Genomic DNA, 23,902 nt, shown 5'->3' on the forward strand with positions numbered 1-23,902 from the left:
AAGGGGAGGGTGAGGTGAGGGGTGTTCAGCTGCAACATGAAATTACAACACTAGATATCACAAAATTCTACACACTGTATCTTTAAGTATGCATAAGTTTTTAGCAATTTTATTGCAAGGCTTGGGAAAAACCAGAACACCCGGGGGAAACCCATACAAGGATATTTGACACTGATTAAGTCAGAACATAAGGAGAGAAGACACAGACTAAATAAGTCATTCAATCAATCCTGGTCAGAATCTTCATTCCTTATCTGAATCGTTTGCAGGTCCTTTTCGACAACCTCAGTTTCATCACTTGCATTTCTTTTGGTCTCGCCAGTGTTATGATCGTCACTGTAAAAATCGAGGATGCTGATATCAAACTCACCCCACCATCTGAGTTTTTTGCTGCTCTTATCAGTGTTCCTTTTTGTCTCATTCACCTTCTTCTTCACCCTCTTCTTCACCCTCTTCCTTGAGATCATCCTTGACCTCTTCCTATACGTCTTTTTCGGTGGTCCTGGCAGTTTGCCTCCCTCCTCTAACTGTGGGTCATCTGACTCAATTGACTCCATGAAAGCAGCCTTTTCAGCCAGATCAGCAGCACTAGTACTTCTGTGAGCAAGATCTCGGCCTGTTCTGTCTGTATCATTGTCACATGATCTTCTCCTGGATGGTCCAGGAAGAGGGTCCTCAGTTTCAGCACTTGCACATTTGACTGGGCTTCTGTTCTCGTCACTGCTCTGATCATTTTCAGTGCTGCTGGAATCAGAGCTGCTGTCATCAGACTCATCCCACCATCTGACATGTTTGCTACTTCTCTTATGAATGTCCTGTCCATCCTCCTCACTGAACCATCTAGGCAGAGGGTCATCTTCTTCTACACCCTGATCAACCTGATTCTCTACACCCTGGTAAACCCGATCCTCTACACCCTGGTACACCTGATCCTCTACACCCTGATAAACCTGATCCTCTACACCCTGATAAACCTGATCCTCTACACCCTGGTAAACCTGAACTCCGGCATCTTCTGCACCCCTATCATTGTTATCAACATTCTCATCATTATTGTTATAGTCACCATGAATGTTGCCCAACCCCTCCTCCCTCAAATTATATACGTCACTACTTATTCCCCCATTCTGTAGATGCTGCAACAACACATGAATGTTTTCTTGAAATTCCGGTAAATTCCTTATAAAGTTTAGTGGCTCTGTAAGAGAAGTTAGAGAATCATGTTACCATTATTGTTCAATAAACTGCATTGTGAATCAGTCACCCTTCAATAGCCTCTGATAGACTGTTCATCAGAGCTCTGTGCAAAATGATGAACCAAGTACTTACGGTTTTCATTAAAGTGTTCTCCATCTTCTTCATTGTCCATTTAAAACAAATGATCAGAAATCAAATGTTTTATGTTCAAATACAGTTGAAGTCCCAGTTGATTAGCCCACATCACACATTAATAGGACTACAATATAATGCACCAGAGATCAAAGGGATTGGTTTTGATCCTTGATTCTCTTCATGTGTGCTGTCATTCATATCATCTTTGCCTACTGTCAATACACAGATCAAAGAGGATTAGGAAGCAAAGAAAGTACAGCCACTTGGAACGTAAAAAAGGACACCCCTGCAATAATTTTTCTTGAATATTCCTTTTTGAATGCAATTTTTTTTTAGTCACCAAAGAAATCCTGCCCACTTCAGCAGGTTTAGAACATTCCTGATATATTTTTTCATCACTTCAACTCCCCATGCTTTTTGAAATATTACATTTTTTCAGTATATTTTCACATTTTTAATGGGGTTTGTATTTGTATGTTTTATTTTCTAAAGATGAAACTCTTTTATATTTATTTGTTTCAGTATGCTTGTCTGCAAATGTTGCTGATTTTATGCATTTGAAAATAATCATATCAAGGCGCAGCGGGTAACAATTGAGTTTGCGGAGGTTGATGATTAAGATAAAAACACATTGTGGTGTATTGAGGTAAGTGACCTACCGCTCTGTTCAGATAAGACTCCAATTAAACCTGGCTGAATTGCACATTTGTAGAATAAAGATAATTACTAAATCACCAGGCTACATTGCTTTGATAGATTTTTGTTACTCAATGTTATTGCTGCGAGGAATACGAAATTAAATGGATTATATCACAGCATTTTCAGATGGATTACAACTGCTTTTAAATAACCGCAAGAGCAATTTCATCAGCCCTGCAATTCGAGAAGCCACTGACAGGCACTGCATGATTCAAATTGAACTTGCTCTCATCGTTTTAATAAAGCGCTTCAGTCTTCACCTCTAGCAGTCACGCACGTACATGCACATTCACATACACACATACAAACACATGAAACACATGCATACACTATAAAAATTGTACACATCATAGACTGTTTAATCTGGAAAAACAGACCGATTTATAAAATCTACAGAAAGCTGCCCCTGCTTTCAAAAGTTTGGTAAATATTTTGAATTATTCCATGCAACTGTGTAAAAATTTGATAGTTGGTGACAACCCAGCGTTTGATTTTCAATTTTTTGTGCTTCCAAAGAGTCTTAAGAGAGAAACAACACAACATTGGGACAATTTGTTGACAGGCATCTTCAATAAACATGGCCCTATGAGGAGAGAGACGTCACCAGAATTGTGTTTTATTTGTTGTGTTTGAAGTTCAGGGTTTAAAAACAGTAAATAGTGGACAAGTAATCAAAGGCTTGTGATGAGAGATTTCACGGGTGGTTATCTCCAGGTCCTTGCTGCCATTTCTGTGTGTGCCGAGAGATTGTGGAGAACTCGGCGTGCCAAGCGCCCAGGGCTGCTGCAGTGGCTGCTCTCCTTTAAAACCATGTTGGCACAGAGCCCCCTATCGAAGCCAAGGCCTGAGTCCGTATAAGCATTCATTATGGCATCCATTAGAATAAACATCTCAACCTCCCCCAAGACCAGCTCCCTCGCTTTTAAGTGCCATTTGACAAGGCTGCATCCAAGCTCCAAAATGAGAACAGTGCCCACATTTTATTGTATTTATTTATTCATTTCTGTATTTAGACCTTCTTCAGACAGAGTTCTTCTACTGTTTTTACATGAAGAGCTTTTAAATGTTTGTCTCCGAGTGCTCCTGTCTCTATGGAAAACCGACAGCATTGCCAACAAAGAGTGAAAAAGGGCCTAATTGGTAATCTGTGCTGTTTCACAAAAGAATAAGGTGCATTTGTGTCAGTTTGTGAAGCTTATTTGCATAAAATATACAACATTAACATTTTTTTTTGTATAGCTCAGGAAACATGTGAACGCAAAAATGCTAACCCAGACATTATTTGGAATCCAAAAGGAGACACACTCAGAGATTTTCAACTCGACTGATTTTAAAAAACGTGTGAGACCACAGACACAATTACAGATTTAACCGATGTTTAATCTTATCATCTTCAGAAAGTACACACTGGACAATTTGGACAGAACCTAGACCAGCCACTTGTAAGATACAACTTCACAGTGGCGATTCCAGAGACTTGGAAACTAACAGAAACTTGTGAGATTCTCTTCTTCAGTTTTTTTTATCGCGGTTGGCAAACTTTTAGGCACATTCTGATCTGGAATGTGAAAAACACACGTAACGCCCTCGCGATTGTCAGAAGGGGGATATCAGGTCCTAGATCTGCCCAGTTATCCTCTCTCCTCTAGCGTGCAACAGCCTTAAAGCACACATCTAGTGAATAAGGCCTTGTCTACATCACTGCAGATATTTTTTGGGACAGATATTTTTCCCTCCATTTAAAGAAAGTTCTGTCTGCAAACGTTTGTAGTCGTTTTTGGTTTTTGGCCAGACGGTGGCAGGAACTCCACATCAAAGATTTTCTTGAAATTCCAGAGGACATTGTGAGCATGCTCAGGGAGCTTCTTCTCCTTCTAACTGATATAAACCGATATTGTTTTTTTAAATTTGTACTCTGGAAGGCTTTTGTAAAAAATTCAGTTTTAGTGACTTAAAACCACGTTTGCGTGTGAATGACAGGTCCAAACACAGAGGAAATAGCAAAATATCTGCATTGTGTGGACAGGGTGTGAGTATAATCACACCATTTACTTACTGATGCCATCTATAAAGGCAGGATTGGAACGAATATTTCACAAAATCTCGTTATAGAGTATGGCATTTTGAAAAAAAAAAAAGAGCAAAGTCAAAGGATCCACTGTTTAATCCAATGTCAATTATTAGATAACACCACAAAAAGACTGAATCTAAATGAGGACAAAACTTTTTACTTTAAATCTGGATTTAGGCTGATTACCACATTACTGATGACAGATGAAGTTGAGATCTGGAGATTTCATCTTCCAGTTTTACATTTTAAAAAAAAGTATCACAAAAACAAAGTGAAACACTCAGTTTGAGAAATTTGTTTCTTCCCTGCTGCAGCTGCTCTTCTGCCAAAAACCCTGTTTTGGGTGGAACAACAAAAAGACAACAAGAGAGCACTAAAACAAAACACCAGGCGTTATCATCACCATTATTGACAGTAGCAACAGCAGTAATAACAACAATAAAAGGGCATCCTGGGATATCAAGTCACATTTGTTTCCCCATTTTCTGCATGAAACATACTGTAATAAGGCTGCCGTTCCACTTTCATTTGGAGTGCCAGGGCTGTCAGCAAGCCACGGACGGGATGGGCTTCGCCAGCTCGCTTCTTACCCAGCCAACTTCACTCTCAGCCTAACTAGGCCAAAAGGCCTGACACTTTGCGTTGGAGTAACAAGTCTCACATAAATGAAATGCAGATGATTGGTAAAATCATATGATACACAAAAGAAACTGTAATCTGGCTGACGTGTCTGCCTAGTTCCCCCTTGGTGTGTAGTGGCATGCCTTGGGCCACGTTGACTTCACTCCCTCCCACCACACTGGTCGTCTGCAAGACTGACGGACAGAGCAAGAGATGTGCTGGGTTTGGCTGCGTACGCCCCTTAATGCAGACAGAGAAATAAAGGGAGACCAGCAGTCAAAATCTCATAAGTAAATCTCTTGAAAAGAAAGTGAAACAGATGCCAAGACGGTGACTGTGAAACTTTAAAAAGAGCATCATGGAGGTTGAGAGAAAGAGCACACATGCTGTGTATCAGTACGTGAAGAAGAATGAAAAAAGTATGAGTGGGTTGCAGATTAAGACCTGAAAATGCAGCATGCATACTGACTTGCTGCAATACTTACTAAAAATATATGATTGCACAAAGTAGAGGCCAAGATCAAAATTGTGGATAATGGATCGTGATCGTAAATGTGGATGGTAAATCGTGTCGGCGGCTGATCATGGACTATGATTACAACAAAACTGCTTGATTATCAATATGCTTTCTCAAGAATTCTACCACTACAGTCAATAACGCCTCCATTTCAATTGTCATTGCTGCTCCTTACTCTTGTTGAGGGTTAGGCACAGAGGATGTTGCACCTTGTTAAGCTCTATGAGACAAATTGGGATTTGTGAATATGGGCTATACAAATAAAATTTGATTTATTCATGATCAAAGGAATGTGATGATGTCACTAGTTCCTCGCATATCACAGCATCAAAGAGTAAAAAAAAAGGAACATGAGAGCACCCATGTCCTGAACAAGCTGGACACTTTGATGTTTGAATGGTTTAAATTGGTTGAAGGAGCAGTTGGCAACCAAAACCAAAAATATTGTTACTTAAAAAGAGAGAAGAAGGAAAATAATAGTGTGAATAGTGTGAAGGCGGACTCAGCATTTACACTAATACAAACATGGCTAACTATAGTGTGGATGCTGTTTCAGCATTTACTCAGCATGTACTCAGAGACTGTATACCTCAACCAAGGCCCAGTCCCCTTCTGAAACCATTAGATACAGATTTTTATTTGGATCGCCACGAAATAACATACACTGGTAAATACTTGAAATCAACGAAATGGGGGGAAAATCCTGGATCCACCCCCTGATCCAGATCCTCACCAAAACTTTTGGGGCTCTTTCTTGGGTGATGTTCCTCCCCTTCACAATCTGTCCAATAGTTATTTGCTTAGTCCTGCTAATTAACGAACAAACAAACTCAGATGGAAACATAGCACAGGTAATAACTAAAAGTGCAGTGCTGAGTGCTGTAGAACCAAAATGACCATATCAGATAAAGATACAAGAAAAAAAACAGAAGCAGCAGGATGTATCACATGGTAAGTGTCAGGTAATGATTCCTACTTTGGAGAACTCGCCAAATACCTAGTATTGATCAGCTGTTTAAGTTGAGTTAATGTATGAGCGATGCTCAATGTATTCCCTAATGACTTACCAGTCTGTAGGCAGTGCACCAGTAATAAGACCTCAGACAGCCACATAACTCAGCCTGTCTCTGAGACCACTCTCTTTTTCCTCCACCTGGGCTATCTGACATCTGATATTAAGGAAATCACTGGCACTCAAGAGGATGTAGAGGAACGAAGGAGACGACAAGGAGGCTCAACGCCTATAAAAGCTATAGTGGGTGAAGGAGAAGTAATTAGAGCTTTACTCACCATGAAGGCACCAAAGTGGTTTTGTACATGTGTAGAGTACAGATTATTAGATCAAAGTGGTATTTTTGCTTTGGTGTTTTTATGTTTCACCCATTTCACTTCCTTACATTACTGTCAACTAAACAGGCCCCTTATCCAGGCATCCACAAGTTAATGTTCATGACACTGTGGTATGAAAATTAACTGTCAGTGACTCCATCCTTATTCGTGACAACGGCCATTTCTTTAAAATCACATGAGTGCAGTGTGTCAGTTCAAAGTATGAGCAGAATTCAAGAGGAGCTGATAAAACTCCATCCATCTCATCCATTTACAGCCTGTCTTGTTCTCCTTTTTCTTATTTGCACTATGTAAACTTCAATTGCACTCAGTAGAGCACCTACCTCTGCGAAAGCCCAACACTCCCCTTAAAGGTTCAGTGTGTAAGATTTAGGTGAAAGGGATCTATTAGCAGGAATTGAATATAAAATGATCCTAGTGATGTTTTCACTTGTGTGTTTCATCTAAATTGTACAAATTGTTGTTTTTTTTACCCTAGAATTGTCCCTTTATATTTGAATACTTCATATTTACATCTGGGTGGGTCCTCTCTATGGAGGCCGCTATGTTTGTAGTCCAGACTGGACAAACTAAACACCTTTTATGACAACTGAAGGTATCACAGGTTCTCTTTCATCTTTGAAAGGGGAGGGTGAGGTGAGGGGTATTCAGCTGCAACATGCAATTTGACCACTAGATATCAGTAAATTCTACTCACTGAACCTTTAAATTCAATCAAGCTTCACCAAACATTCAAAGATATCTGTCCCCCAAAAGTGCCTGTTTTTAAATGAAGACCAATTCATTATTCCCTGGGAAAATGGTCAAAATGTTGAAAAATGCCCCTTCACAGAATGTTAAAGAAAGTGAAAAAAATTCCTGGATCCGCACCAAAATGTAATAGGCTCCACCAAGTCCATCAGACATTTGTGAGAAATTTTGTCATTAGTCCTTCAAATATGGCCAACATCATGTTCCGCTACGGTGACCTTGATCAAGCCTTTAACACCAAATTCTACTTGGTTCATCTTTGACTCCGAGTGAATGTTTTTGCCAAAGTTGAAAAAGGTGTTCCTGAAGTGTCACACTCATGAGAATGGAATTGACTGACAACCCAACAACATTAGGCTTTCGACCATGACTGTCTCTAGCACAGAGACAAACCAAAGGTATAGTCCCTTTAATGTGTGTGTGTGTGTGTGTGTGTGCTTGTACAGATATCTTTGTGAGGACCATCTTGAGCCAACAACCCATTTTGGGAAAGTGAGGACATTTTTGCCAGTCCTCACTTTCTGACCCACTTTTAATGGGCTGTTTTAGGGTTTGGGTAAGGGTTAGGGTTATGGTATGTACAGTAAATGGAGAGCTCTCTCTCCTTCACAGTCAAGGGAATCCTTTTCCCTCAGTTGTTTTTGTCCATTAAAACTAGTATTAGCAGGGTTATTGCTGCAAACATGATTATGAGGAATCACTGGGGCCATCCATCTAAAAGCACATCTTTTCTAGACCTTATGAAAACAACTTTTAAGATATTACTCGCGCTCTTTAAATCACGCCATGGCAGAGATGTTTGCTTGGAGAACACTTTTCCAATCGCAAGAAATAAATACATCACAGGCGCCCAGGTAGAAGAAAATCATTATTTTTGATTTGAATTTACCTTGCCTGTAGGTACGAGTGTATTGATGCTGTAGCCGAACATGCACAACTGGCCAAAATAGAAACATGTAAACCCTTGGCTGTGGTGGGACTTCATGATGGTATTTTCATGTATTTTGATCATACCCTCTGCACTCCTGAAAAGCCTCTCACATGTTTTGCGGCATAAGTGCTCATGTCTAATGCCCTCAGAGGACGTTTTGGTCTGTCTCTATGAGTCTAATTTACAGATATCTGCATGAATTGGGAGGGCCTCAGGCCAACCATCTCATGTCTTTTTAAGGGAGGGGAGGTGGGTTGTTGCGTTAGTAGGCCCTTCCGGGACAGGAACAGCATTTCAGATAAGATCGGCGGTGGGATGTGGTGAGCCGGGCCGTTTGTTCTCGTTGGCCATCTCTCATGTTGCACCACTGATTGGGAGGAAAGCTAAAATTGCTTTCACCGGGGCTCACTCCAGCAGTAGGCAATGATAACTAACAATGCCCCCGGGACCTAGTTAAAGCTGCATCACACGCGCTGGAAAACCACTTTAATGTGGCAGCATTAGGAAGCTGTCAGTTGGGCTGGTGGGGAAAACAGATTCCAACTCATCGTGAATTTTGATAACATTTGTTATCCTCACTTCAAAAAAGGATATAATCAAGAAGGTATTTTTTATTTCATTTCATACAGTTTAGCATTAGAAGAAAAAGATTTGACGTAAGGATAGAGAACAGAAAATTACCCAGTTTCCTTTCGTCTCTCAAACTCTCTGTTACCTCGTACAGGATGGGGATTGGTGGAGCTCTTGTCTTGCAGAAACGCAGCAGGTTGTGTGAGTTTTTTTTTTAAACTCCGGTTATGATTCAGGTACTGTTCAGTGCATGTACTTCTCCCCTCTTACATTATTGACCCATCTGTGCAATTTCTCTAAGTGCTACTTAAAATTAGTGCTACTCATAGCTGCTACTAATTACACTAAGGCTTTCCTTGTCAACTATAAAGCAAAATAAAAACAATATAAATATTCCTCTTTTTGAAGCTTGACATGTTGAAGCTGTTTCTCAAACCCACTTTCATTAAATGGATAGGTTTTGCATTTCCTCAAACTGCACCAGAGTAAGACTTAAACTCACTTCATATGACAGAATTAGATATGAATAGTATTGTTTTACTGTGTCAAATTTATATGATCATGTTTACAAATAATTTAACAGTTGTAGACTTTGTTGTAAAGAATAAGTCTCAAAAATCTGTGAGTGCTCTTTTGAACAGTGAAAATGCTGGACCAGGGAACCATCAGCCATCTTTCAGCATTTTCAATTTTAGATTTTATATAAAGACAGAACACATGACAGCTTGCCAAAAGTGAAGCCAAGCCATCTTAACCACCCGGTGTCTGGCTTCAGTATAGGTCATGAATCCTGGCTCCTCCGTGTTAATGAATGGGACATGGTCTAAACTAAAATGTCAAAGTCCACATCAAATTAATTTTTCTGTGATTTTTGCTAGTTCTTATCACAATGGTTTATGTCCCAGTGCTAATTTTCCCAGTAGGTTTGGTTTTAGTGAGTTTTTTAATGTTATAAAAATTGGGACTAACGTTATGATTGACAGCTGACGATCGCTACTATGCAGACTCAAACTCAGGATATTTTGGCTCGGTATCTCATGAGCTTGGCAGTCGATGTCACGTAACACCTTGTATGTACTGATGATTCATTGAAAGTTAACATACAGCTTTTTCCAGCTTACCAGCCAGTTTCTCAATCAGAACAAATTGGTGATGTGTTGATGGTGATTTTCTGTTTTTGTGAAATAATTATCTCTGTTGTGGTCTGCCTCTGTAAACCAGGTAAAAAGCAACATGCATGCTTTAACTGTAGAGTCATTATAAATCTAAGGTTTCTGTGTAATAGTGTGCATAATTACAATACAAAGAAATAATTTTCAAACATGCAGCCAGCAGGTTAGAGAAGAATTATAATAGTGTCAAATGTCAAAAACAAGGTTCAACATAAACACGTTCCAAAACGACATAACTCTGCTCGCTCAACATAAGATTTGGTGATGCTACATTGCTTCGAGTGACCAAGAGATGTTCCTATTTAATATATGCTCACAGTGTATCCTGTCAAATATAGATTTGAATCAATAGCACTCTGGAGTGGCTCGTTAAACTTAAATCAGCTTGGAAGTGGTGCATGCCTGACTCACAGCTGCTGTCATTAACCACCGCCTTGCAGATTATTGGAGAAACGTCCTTGTGTGAGCAGATCACCAGTTTACCTGAGGACTGTCGGTGGGAGCTCTGATGTAGGATGCACCAGCAGTGAGGTACAGACAGCTCATATGCCGATGCTTCCCTCAAGGCTCATCCAGCTCAAGTGAGATACGTATATGGAAACCGATGGAGCCCTCTGTCCATAATTTTTGTGCAAATGTTCTAAAAAAGTTGCAGATACGGACAAAACAGACCAGTGGGGGAGCAGCATATCCAATATTTCAAGTGAGATGATTGTCTTCAACAATTGTGGAACTTTTTGCAGAGAGACTTTGTGAGTGTGTAAGAAACTAGACATCCACCATGTTACTTCACCTGACCACAGGGAAAAACAACCACTTTTGCCTCTTTCTTAGTTGGTACATTATCACAACCTCCTCTGTTTGTTGTTTTTTTGCTGTCAGAAACTCTTGACTCTGTGTTGCCCTCCAGTGGATGTATTGCTTTACCACCACACTAACATAAAGGACGCATGGAAGTACGTGGGCAGTGACAGTTGCATCATTTGAAACGGACGTGACTCTTTTCGTAAATAAAAGCAGCATAAAGGAGCCTTTAAAGCAACAGTCCATCCAGGCTCCAAGGTTGTCTGACGTCTTGAGGTTTTTGTTGTGGGGGTGTGTTGAAATGTCCTGTTATTGTTGTTCCAAACAAATTTCAGTGACAAATAAAGACTTTATCCATCTATCTATCTGGTACAATGCTAAAAATCGATTCCAAAAAGGAACAGAACCATCTAATGCACCTTTCTCTGTTTTCTCTGTTTTCTAACATGAATAATAAAAAAAATTCTAAAAGGGATGTGACTCATCCACTTTTCTGTGGAGTCTATTGCACAGCCACGCCTTGTGGGAAAGGGTTAACTGCAGCAGCAACAATAATGAGAGCGCAGTGAGACGTGTGAAGTAATTAGTCAGTCTGCTCTCTAATATTTACCCAGTTAATTATTTGTGAGTATTACTCTTGTCTTCCCTTCAGATGGCTGCCTCTGTTGTTTTTTTCCACACCATTTGTCACTGTCCACCTCTTGTGGGTTCTCATCCCCGCTTTCTGTCATTTTTCTTTTTTTCCCCCTCCTGTTTTCCCCGTCGTTTGCGATGGCAGGAGAGTGGCATTTTGGTGAACTTGTGCCAGTGGAGGTGTTACACCGCTGTCCCTGGTTGTGTGAGGTCAACTATGATTATTCATTCATCTGTCTGTTTGTCTAACGTTAGTAGCAAGATGTGAAAATAGCTGCGCACTTTCCAGAGTGGTGCACACCACAGAAAGGTCATAGTGGGGACCCATAGGTTCAGCACTAACAGTGAACAAAGGGCCTGTGGGTCACATGATGGAGACTTGACACTTGGCCACAGTAAACCTTTCATACATTCTTCTTGGAAATAACAAACATATAGAAAGACTTATGGATATTTGGATTTATGTCAGATTTATAGAAACTAGTGTAGTGTCCATTCTAAACATGTCTGTTTGGGCTGTTTGATTGGCCTGTGGTGATGCTGGTTGCATCTTTCTTTCTGGAACTGTAAAAGTGACCTGCAGTAATTGAGGCACAACAGGTAAAGACCAGCTGCAGGATTCAGTCCACAGAACTCTGAAGACACCGCTGCTGCACAAAGAGTTGTTCACCTGTTTATTCAAAGTTCTGTAAAGCTCGACTCAATACGTAAAACCCCCGAACTGGAGAATCAGTTGTCGTTGCCATTGTCATGTCATCGATCACAACATCTCTTACTTTGATGAGTCACGGCAACTTCTGCCACAGAGCTCTGGTCACCTGTTTATTCAAAGTTTATTAATATCGAACGTATCATTAGTCTAAATCACAATCAAATTTCAACACTGTACATCCTTCAGCCCTGAACAATACACATGCCAAGTGTGAAGCTGATAAGACAAACGGTTCCAGATATACGTGAGCCACATACAGACAGCGATTTCTGGTCTTAGTAGAGATAAGATATGTTTGATTTGAAACTATCTCTCATTGTAGTTAGCATTAGAATATTACATCAGAAACTGAGAACACACATTCTGGCAAATACCAAAATGCAAAACCAACACAGTATGATGAATTATTGGAGTCATGTCTCCACTTGAGACTTCAGGTAAGCGGAAGCTCTTACCTCTGGACAAACCCAGATTAGCTTTTTCCCGTTTCCAGTCTTCCGTCAACTGCCTGCTTGCTGTAGCCTCACATTTCAGATACAGACATGAAAGTGGTATCAATCTTCTCATCTTACTCTCAGCATTAAAATGAATAAGCTAATGTTTCTCTAAATTCAAAGAAGTGTGATTGTCCACCAGCCACTATATGTTAATGGATACTGGAAAAGGAAAGTAACATATTATCAGAGTGACTGTTTAATTGATGTTTCACGTGTGGAGAAAATATGCCTCCCACCAATGTAGGTGGGGGAGGGGTCAAAGCAAAGAAACGGGGTGGTCTTGCTTCATTGAAGGAAAGTCAAAACAGTAATTATTTCATTATGGTATGACAGCAATAATATTACAATGGTGCAGTTTGCAGTGTGCTTATCTGTGGAACAAATGAGCTCTCCCCCTGAAGAGTCGACTGCAACACTGAGCCCCCAGGTAGGGTTTGCATTGCTGTCTTTCTTTCTCTCCCTCTCTCTCTCACACACACACACGCACACTTTTTTCCCCCTTTCTCAGCTGCCTTTTTAATATTCTCATTCATAGCACATGCAATTATTTTAAAAATAAATTTAGCACAGATAAGAAAAAATTGGGCCTCTTGGGTGAGGCAAATGACTTCCTTGTTTTTATTAGAAGACAAGGTGTTTATTAGGGGCCTTGTTGGCTTATTGCAGGAGGTTTCTGAGTTTGAGTAATTGTCCAATTAGGTGTAATTTCAGGATTGGTGCTAACCCAGGCGATTGTGCTGTAAGAGGAGGACTACCACCGGGACACACATTAATGAATCCCACTGAGACCTGTCTACCTTTAAGAAAGAGAGACTGTGTCTGCTTCTGTTTCGCCTTCCCAAATCTTTTTAACGAGGCATTATAACTGGGATTTACAATTGAGTCACAGCACTACTTCTCCCTCCCCCACTTCATTGTTCCTTATTCTTCACCGTCTGCGCGCTGGGTTACAAAAATAATTTATCATTCATGTTATTTCAGTTCTCTGAGCAATTGCCTCTTATTCAAACAGAAAGGTTACCTTAATTGTTATGTAGCTCAGCTATTTATGCCCTGGCATAAAAATGCATGTTTGCTGCTTCATGTAAAGGTCACTCATTACAACCCAAATAACTTTTTCTCTGTCGGTGTGGGCTTCTCAAAGTGTTTGCTGGCTACTTCACAATGGGAGATAGAATAAGGTTTTTTTTTATAGAGGGCTCCAGAGGTTTGCAGTAGTTGTCCTCCCTATCATATGTGATGAACTGTTCTCTGTCAGTCTTGGTCTCTCTTTTGTCTCCATCAGTCTCTTAAAGGAATATTTTAACATTTTATGAAATACACTCACAGCGAGATGAGAAGATGGATTCCACTCTCATGTCTGTTAAATATGAAGCTGCAGCAAGCACACAGAGCTTAGCTTAGCTTCAACGAGACTGGAAACATGGGGGAAACAGTGAGTCTTGCTTTAAGCAAAAAAACATCAGTCCCTCGTGAGGTCAATAATCAACATTTTATACCCTTAATCTAACAATTCCAGAGATCTGTCTGTATGTGGCTCGCATATCTCGAAAACTGTTCCTCTTCATTGTATTCACACAGGGCCAAGGAAAGTGCAGTGTCGAATCTGGCATCACAAGTTTGTGACGTCAAACATGACTCATTGAGGGAAAAAAGGAGCAGTGGATCGCCTTTTTTTTAGCAGGTTTACTCCTATTTATACACGCTAAGTTTTGTTGTAAAATAGGTAGAAAGAGAAAAGACAGAGGTAAAAGGAGGACAGTATTAGGTTGAGAACTCATGGGACCTCTGACACACACAAACAGACACTGAAATATTAATAAGGGTGAGGGCTGTGATGTTTAAACTCTTGGACAACACCCCCCTGCATGTGTTTACAGGCATGCTCTTTGTGGACAAATAAGAGGTGTTGGGCTGGTCTAAAAAATTCAACATGCTACATAATGTACAAGGTCTGGCACGAAAACACAAGGAAGAGGAAGGTGACTATCATAGAAGGCCTGGTTTTCACAATATATCCACACATGCTCCCTGTAGAATTTTGATGTACAGGCTTCATGCTCCAGCAGGACACAAGAAGGTGGAGATGACGGAGGAACTACACATTGGGAGAGCGGCTCGGAGGTGGGAGAGCAGACATTGTCTCACACCACCTGACCCCGAGGTGTAACAGTGCACACAGCCTTGGAGTGGACGCCACACGGGCAAACTTTCTTCCAGCCGGTGGGGAGCTAAGGGCACTAAGCTGCTCATATGAATGCTATAGCAGCATCAGGAGAAATGTGTTGGAAGCTCACATCTACTTTGGGTTCATGTCTAGGTTGCATCACACCCATCACCAACACCACCACCCTCACTTTCCCTCCATCTCTGGTTCATCCCTTCTCACATTAGAGCCTCTCGCAGTCTCACCACAACCACTGACACCACCACCAGCACATCACATCCGCGCAGCAGCTACCCACTGCTCATCTTCACACTAAACCTTGTCCTTCTTTCAGGCTTATGTCTCAACACTCCCTCAGAAATAAGCCATTTCAAAAAGATTCATGAGCAGCTGGAGCTGCCATGCTGTATAACTGCAGCCATCACCGGCTTCTCCGCTGATACAGCCTGACATCTCAAAAGGCTGCGGGATTCAAAACAAAATCAGGTTTCCTGATCCTGCGACAAACTGAGCTATTGGGAAGGCGCTTTTGCTAAGACTCTTTGTGACATGATGATTGGGAGTCAGGCTCAGATTCCCTATGAATATGGATGCAACTGTTTATGCCTCGAGGAGGAAAAAAAATCAAGCACATACTTGACTGGTAAATATTTGTAAAAAATCTTGGAATGCTTTTGGCAAGGTAGACTATATATCTGTTTTGTTAGGGATAGATTATTTCTTTCCAGTGTGTGGGCTTGGACTGTCAGCTCATACCATCTTAAAAAGGATTATCTGATGCACCTAGGTCTGATTTCAATTTGAATAGGTGTGAATTTATTTTGCAGTGCTCAATATCACAAACAAATAAGTCCCCTATAATCCAATTCCACCCCCACCGGAAAAAAGGATGAAATAAGAATCTCATTATACTGTCCCGCTTCATGTTGGCTTGTTCCCTCACAAACAATCTGGTAAATTCAACATCGCAGTCTTTACCCGCCGCTCTTAAATGGACAGAAATGTAAGCGAATGACAGGTGGTGTTTTTCTAATTTCAAAAAATTCAGGTACAGAAATTCATCTCAGAGCATTAATTCATTTTGAAATACGTGCACCCCGTGTCTTATTTACTGCCCCTGCGATACTGAATTCATAGTGATTGAATGTGGTGGTATGAAATTAGATTGCATTGTGTGTCTCTGGCTAATAATTCCAGATGGAATAGTTCCTCACTCTGCTTGACATGATGCACCCAGAGAGAAATACGGAGGCAGAGAGGCAAAGTTAAGGTTGCTTAGGTTCATTCTGAGGCCTTAGAAGCACAATGAATCAAGCTTTACTAAACCTTGGGAGTGGTGAGGATCTCTGTAATTTGCTGCGAGAAGTGTTCTCTGAGGAGGTGTGTGGTGCTTGTGGCCCCAGGAAGATGCCTGCCGTCTTCTGTGAGTACAATGTGATGCGATGATAAGATGAGGTGTCCTGTTTAAGAGCTTGATTAATGACAGAGGATGAGATGGCCTCTCAGCACAGATACTGTTTGGCTTTACTGAAGCACACTTGTGCTCTGGCAGGAGGAGAGCGCCAGGGGTGCTCCACTTCATCCTCGGCCCAAACCCCCAAATTACCAACACCACTGTCACCGCAGCTCATCTCTACTTAAGGCGTCGTCGCAAAGATCACGATCAATTTTCACGAGTCCATTGGAGCAGGCTCCTTCATTATGTCTGAAAACCATTCACACTGATTGATCCACGATGAGTGCATGGTATTGATAAATAATTAAAAAGCTCTCAGTTTAATTTGGGGGTAAGTAGAGGATGAACAGTGTGGGGTGGGGGGTCGGGGCTGGGGTTGTGTCAGGCCAGTGGGCTCTTAGTTCGTGTAATGAAGCCTGGCCCCCTGCTGTGGCACGCCCAGCCTCCGCTCCCTGTCTGCCTCCCCACTTTGTCCCAGTGGACGCACGACCAGCTGGATGCGTCTGCCATATTTGCAGCAATCAATGCAATCCGGCTTGAAAGAAAATCAATAAATGGTGTCCACTTATGCCTCAGAGTGCAGGAGAGGATCTTTGGGGCAAAGCCGCACCAACACTAAAGATTTCACAAAATGTTCTGGGGGGGTGTCCTTGAGGTGTGTGTGTTTGTGGGGGGGGGCGGTTCTGTATTTGTTTGGTGATTAGCAGCATTACACAAAAACCACTGGCTAGGTTAACACGAAACTCAAACTAAATCAGACGTGTTAAGGAGACTTGCAATAACGTTGTAGCTCACTAACGAAATGGGCGCTAGCAAGCTAGGCTAACTAGTTAACAGTTTAAGAGTTGAGAGGTTATAATGTTTTGGCCTCTACATACAGTATAATGTTGTCCAGTACATCGGTCCAGTGTGAGTGTCGACACAGTAGTTTTCTCAGCTCTTTATTATTAACTCCACTATGGGTCAGGGAAGAACTCATGAAACTTTGGTGCAGATCTGAAACAGGGCAGATCTGGGATTTCTTTCTTTCTTTCTTTGACATTGCATGATAAGGCGGTTTTCAACACATGAAAAAAGCTGGATCTGATATTTAGAGTGTATGTGTAATTTGATGTAGATCCAAATATATTCTGATCTAGAGAATTTAAATGTGGTTTCACGAGGACACTGTTGGGTCTTGTTCAGGGTATTGAATATTTATCAGACTTTGGAGGACTGTTGTATTTCTATTTGATGACGTAACTCCTGCTGTTTGAAAAGTTCTTACAGAGTTCATTTAGTCATTTTTAAGGGTGCTTTAAAGGTCAACATCTTTTCGAGAAAGAGCTCTGCTCCAGGCTGTTTTGGGGTTTGTTTGGGGCATGTGTTGACAGAAAACTGTCAGTAAAACAGCAGAGAAACATGTGGACACAGTGTCATGTTTCAAGGTATCAAAATGGAACAGAGTTTTTTTTGAATGTTACAAAGCCTGGCAGGAGAAAGTGTTGTCCTGCACTGTGGGGTTCATCAGCTCATTGGGGTTTTTAATGTTCAGCCCATGAAACCCTCCACCCCCTGCTACTGCCACCTGGCTAAATCAGTTAACACTGCAGGCTTGAGGTCGTGGCTCAGTGACCCTGGTGCAGACAGCTCCTAGAGGTGTGATATGAGGCCTCTGGTGGTGTCTGTCCCGAAGCTTCACACGCCGCTGAATATCACTACATGCCAGTCATGGACTCACACCTCAACTGAGGAGCATGATGACTGTAAATCTGAAACAAAGCAAGGTCAACTAAGAGGGAGACAGATGGACACACACATGCACAAACACACAGTGACAGACACACCCAACTAAATTGTATAACTGAACACACACCGTGTCCAAGGTGGTGTGTGTGTGTGTGTGTGTGTGTGTGTGTGTGTGTGTGTGTGTGTGTGTGTGTGTGTGTGTGTGTGTGTGTGTGTGTGTGATATCCTGTTGTTGTCATTTACTGCCGCTCTGTAACCAAAAACAGCAGAAAAAGAAAATTATGCTGCGTCACACACTTTAGTGCTGATATCCGTCTAATTGATGACTTTGTGCCACATCAATCCATTATGCATAATTTAACATGGATCAAGTCCCACATTAACATAATCACCCATTGGATATTCTGCATAGTGTGACACGCCAGTGAGGAGCAGAACCCCAGCCTGTGAGGGAGTGACAGGGGAGATGCACCCTGCATGAGTTGGCAAACACACCCACACTTTCCTCTATACACACTGACACACACTGGCATGCTCAAACACGTTAGGCTGGGATGGGGCTGATGTTAAGATGTCAGATTCTTATTCGCTTTAAGCGAATAGTGGGAGTCCAGTCTGAGCATTTTGTGTATGCAATGCAATGTTTGAATAAACAGCCACACACACACAAATACAGTGTATTCACACACACCCACATAGTGAACAGCTTGGAGAGTGAGGGGTGTAGAGCCGCCTGCTTAGACGCTGCCGTTTGCAGTCACTAAGCAGCTTTAGTGTCTCCTACCACAGTCCTGATTTAAAATTCATAAATGCTAATCCTTCATAATTTACAGTTTAAAAAGCAGCCCTGCTCACAGGCCCTGTGGCCACAGCTCTGTCAGAGTAATTATACCAAGGAGCTGGGAATGGACTACTAGCAGAGACTTTCAACAGTCAAGGAAATCCCCCTCACTGGCACCAGACCCAATTACTCCAAATACCTAAACAGATTATCAAGTCATTTTCCACTTCAATCTGGACATAGGTGCCAATTCAGTGTTATGCTTTAGTCAGGTGGGTAAGTAGCGTTAAAGGTGGAGCATGCCTGTTTCTTATTAAGTGAATGGTATGCCACGTAATTTTATTAGCCATTTCATTTAATTAGTGGCCCCAGCAATTGTCTTTTACAAGGTCACTCGGTCCCTTCTCTTCCTCTGGTGTCAGAAGGTGATTTGCTGCCTGCTCACTGATCACTGACATTTCAGTGTGTAGGTTTATACACTGCATATGCATATGCACGTGTGTGTGTGTGTGTGTGTGTGTGTGTGTGTGTGTGTGAGTATCACTGACAAACCGATGCCTCTCTAACTGGGGAGGGGCCAGTTTCTAAACCAAATTATTTGTCCTTGCGAGGACACGATACATTAGTTTAGATGTAGATTATCTGTGATTCTTTCACCTAAGGTCACTAATAGAAAGCCATTATCAAAATGGTCTGATTTCAATGTAATGGTCCACAATGACACCACAAAACCATTGAAGGTCCCATGAAAGGACTCTGCTTAACAAGTAGAAGCTCTCAGTGCAAAATGGCTCACCATCCTTTTTAAATGCATAATTTAGTAGCTACCTCAAATATTGATTCATCTCTCATCCTGATGTACTGTATGAAAGAAGTATAGACATATGTAAGAGAAAGGGATGTTTAATCATTCGTGATCACAATGTTTCACAACCAAACAGATGACATGGTGACATTAGTGCATGATAACACACAGTCCAGACTTTAACTTGACATGATTTCTAACATTGGGCGATAATATAAACTGGAGTAAAAGCTGTGAAGTGTATTCAGGCTCAAATGCCAGGAGTGTTGGAAAATTATAGAAATTCAGATTCAGTTGTGGGACAGTAGGTTTTATGGTTAAACTTTTTCTTGATGATCTTATATGAATGCTAGATATTAGTCAGCTATGTAAATACAATACTATGGCAACAAAAATATGATTATTATTATATTCTATGAGATATATTATAACTACAGATAAATGTGCAGATTATTTTCTCCACGAACCGACTCATTGTTTTAATTTTTACTGAAGCAAATAATCAGTTAGGAAACTTGATTAGAATTGATTTTTTATTAATTAACTAATCAGTTAATTGACTGCTTGCTGTTTTGTATGCAAAATTGGAATTTTATTCAATTTAGAAATGAAAACACTTTAGACTGGAACAATGGCGAACATCCCTCCACCAAGGCCCAAAAGTTCCCTTATAAAGCCACATTCATATTTAACTAGATCTGGATTTTTATTGGATATGCACCAAATGGCACACACTTGTAGATATTGTTTCTGAAACGTGAATTATTCTCTGAAATATCAATAAAAAATAATGAAAAACCACAATGTTAAACAAAATGATTTTTTTTTTCGTGGATCTGCCCCTTTAACTGGAACTGCACCGAAATGTAATGGATTCTTCCCTCTTCTCTGACCCATACAACATCTTTCTAGTTATTTTTCTGTAATCTTGCTAACAAACAAAACAAATCAACCAACAAACTAACAGACAGGGGGGAAAACATAACCTCATTGTCGGAGGTAATTATTGAAATCATTATCTGCACACTAAATGTTTATGCAGTTCTAATCCTTCTGTTATTTACTGGGGAAAAAAACATTACACACTCTGTATCCTTCAGTCTTCTGCCACAGATCCTCAGCTTTCAAGTTATTCATTAAATTGTCACTAAAAGCTCAAATTGCCTCCTTTCATTTCACACTGCAAAGGCTTAGAAAAGACCACAGTGATATTGTTATTGTCTTTACAGCTGATATTTCTGTGGCTTTTCAGAGATGGCCACAACCCCAGATGACGCCTGAGCACCAAATCACAGCGACTCTTATCTCTAAGTGAAAGAAATCTGGATTATATTAGAGCAGATTAGAACGACTGCACTGGACATCGTGTCACAAATCCAGAGCTTTAAAGTTTCTCTGTCTTTTTTCTGTAACCAGCAGCCATGAGGAATGACTCGCCCGTCACTCAGACGTCTCCTCCCTTTCTGTTTTACTGAATATCTGCAGAGGACCACTGCTGTCCTGATGCCTGCATGTGTGACTAATGCTGTTGAGCTTTGTTTTAGTCACAAACACACAGCAGTCACCAGCAATCCTTTTCACTACATTTAGACTAGTTTACACAAACATCCTCTGGAGTAATAGTTTATGCTGCAAAGAACTGAATTGCTTTCACATGTTGCCTTGAAAATAAGAAATGTTTGACTGGCAGAAAGCGAAATGAAGTAGAGAGGAAATGACAGTGTTTATAATAGCACTATCTTAATATTAAAATAAAATAAAAATCTCCTCTTGCACCATGATTCTGTTTCACAGGAACCTAACTTGAAGTTACCAAACAAATATTTCTTGCCCCGCTGTTGACGTCACAAAAACTGTCCAACTCAACTATGACTAAAAACACCTGTGCATAATGAGGTGCAGTGATTAATAATTTGCAGACCTTCTATTGCTGTACACTACCCTTTCACTTTGGTTTAAAGGTCCAGTGTGTAAGATTTAGGTGAAAGGGAACTATTGGCAGAAATGTAATGTAGAATAATCCTCATGGTGTTTTCACTAGTTCGTTTCATCTAAATTGAATTGTAGTAAAGGCTCTTTATATTCAAATACTTTATATTTACATCGAGCCATGTTTTTTACATTAGTCCAGACTGGACAAACTAAACACCTTTTTAGTTTTTATGACAACTGAAGTTTACCACAGGTTCTTTTTCATGTTTGGAAGGAGAGGGTGAGGTGAGGGGTGTTCAGCTGCAACATGCAACTTCAACACTAGATATCACTAAATTCTACACACTGTACCTTTAAGAAACTCACTTATTATATCCACTCTTGTATTTTTATAATTGCTAAATGATTGGTTATATCTTTGTGTTCTAAAACAATATTACACAATTATGTTAATTCATCTTTTCTGGAACACATTTACACACTGTAGCTTCTCACACTGAAAAGAGAAAAAAATGTTGGACCAACTTAAAAAATTACTTTGATTGTTAAAACAGAAATGAAAGACGTTTGTTAAAGTTAAAAAGTTGTATTAATACAATTGAAACTTGATTCAGTTTTGTTACCAGTTGAAGAATTTTCTCTAAGTTCGTAAACCATTTTCTTTTTCCAGTCAGTAAGCATTTGGAAAATGTCTGAAGTATATTTTCTACAATTTCTATTGCCTCTTTAATCCAGGTTGCTCTGTCTTCTGAGCCACAGCTGCCCACTGGTGTGGGTGGTATCATACTATATCTCACATCGTACAAACTGCTTTTGCTTGTGTTATATATGAGTGGCTGAGAAAGGTGGTGTTAATACCCTTTAGTCTTGTGATCTGACGATGATGAACTCACTTCATGGAACAGGCTGGAGATCTGTTATTATCAGTGTTCAAATAAGAAGCATCAGAATGACAACACACTCACATTTACAATGTACATCTCCAGAACACATCATGGCCTCTAATGTGTCAGGTCTGTGGTGCAGCAATTTCACAACCAAATAGCTCGTAGGAGTGATAAGAGTTTCATTACTGCACAAACAAATCAAAGGCAACAAGCAGCATCATTCATAAAAGAAATTTCAATATTTCATGTGTTTTAATTTAGGTGTTCAGCAAAGCGATGGGGAGATGGAAGACGGAGCGAGAAATAATGGAGAAGGTGGGTATAGGTACACAAAGAGAGCAGCACGCCAAAGGATATTGCTTTTAGTTATTCTAGTTGTGTGCTAAAGTCTGCGTTCTGTGTTGGGCAATTTTGAAAAATAAAATCTAATCAAAACAAAGATACGAGAATAACAGTCTAAGAGCTAAGGGTCCGTCCTACATTTCAGCAGAAAGCAATATGTTATTTTAGCTTTGAAGCTAATCACCACGGCCTTCATTGCTCGTGAACAATTTTAGCAGTTCATAAGACTAGAGAAGAACAGAGATTAGAGAATTTACTTTAATTTTATGTCAATCATTTTTGGAAGGTTATGTCTAACTAGAACTAGATGTATAAGACATGATGTTCCAATAATGTTTTGAAAAGGATCCTGACCTGCTTGAAGAACGACTGCTCTCTTTGTTAACAGTGTCCTCTGCTGAAACGAATAAAGAAACCTTTCAGCTTTTGTCTTGGAGAAATGCTGTTCTTATTGGTAAGCCTGTTTTTCCCTATTGTTTGATATTTTGTCTGAATCTAATATAGTTTGATTAAAAAAATTCAAAAATAAAAAGATTGTAATTTGGGTTTCTTGGGCGAAACGTGCCATCTTTTTTTCTCTAAGTGCAAAAACAGATCATTCTCTAATTGATGGATTAATAATTTAAATGTGCCTTTTCTTGTAACATCACTAGGCATGTGTATAAGGCCTGATTTGTTTCACCACAATAAAACTAACTGGAAGTGAAAATAGATGTGGAGCCCAACACTATGGTCACACTATGGTTTACACTGTGTTTTAAGAAGTCCTGTCCTTAGTCTAAAGTAGAAAACTGTAGAAATAAATGCACAGGTCATGTGAGGGTTGGACTGGAGTTCTAATCCTGAATTACATACAGATGGTTTGTATTTTTCAGGCTTGTGTTCAGCCATTCTCAATACGGCCCAATTCAACACAGTCCGGCCATGCAGCTACAGGGAGAAGTTCTGTTTAAAGCCATCAATGAGATCAAGTCTCTCACCACAGGAAGTTTTGACGGGTTTAGCAGTTATTTCAATCATCAGGCACTCGGATAAACCCTTTTATGTTCGCAAACACATACATCATTACATAACTTCTGGTCAATTTGACTTAAAAATGAAATAAGATAGTATGAACTCAAATTAAAATAATATAAAACAGTGTT

At 40.3% G+C, this 23,902-nt stretch overlaps 1 protein-coding gene and 1 long non-coding RNA gene across 2 annotated transcripts; one reads left to right on the top strand and one right to left on the bottom strand.

Annotated features, from left to right (window-relative positions):
* Nucleotides 1-93: 93 nt before the first annotated feature.
* Nucleotides 94-1,507, bottom strand: LOC109636803 (uncharacterized). The gene is made up of 2 exons (XM_020098732.2): nt 1,330-1,507; nt 94-1,198 (listed from the first exon to the last, which is right to left on the bottom strand). The coding sequence occupies exons 1-2, from the start codon at nt 1,367-1,369 to the stop codon at nt 225-227; spliced, it is 1,014 nt and encodes a 337-aa protein (XP_019954291.2). The 5' UTR covers nt 1,370-1,507; the 3' UTR covers nt 94-224.
* Nucleotides 1,508-1,637: 130 nt separating this feature from the next.
* LOC138407569 (uncharacterized) lies at nt 1,638-6,908 on the top strand. Its single transcript, XR_011240963.1, has 2 exons — nt 1,638-6,191; nt 6,421-6,908. It is a non-coding gene; the product is annotated as an uncharacterized lncRNA (long non-coding RNA).
* The last annotated feature ends 16,994 nt before the right edge of the window (nt 6,909-23,902 follow it).

Source organism: Paralichthys olivaceus, chromosome 1 (genome assembly GCF_024713975.1).
Source record: "Paralichthys olivaceus isolate ysfri-2021 chromosome 1, ASM2471397v2, whole genome shotgun sequence".
Classification (NCBI taxonomy): domain Eukaryota; kingdom Metazoa; phylum Chordata; class Actinopteri; order Pleuronectiformes; family Paralichthyidae; genus Paralichthys; species Paralichthys olivaceus.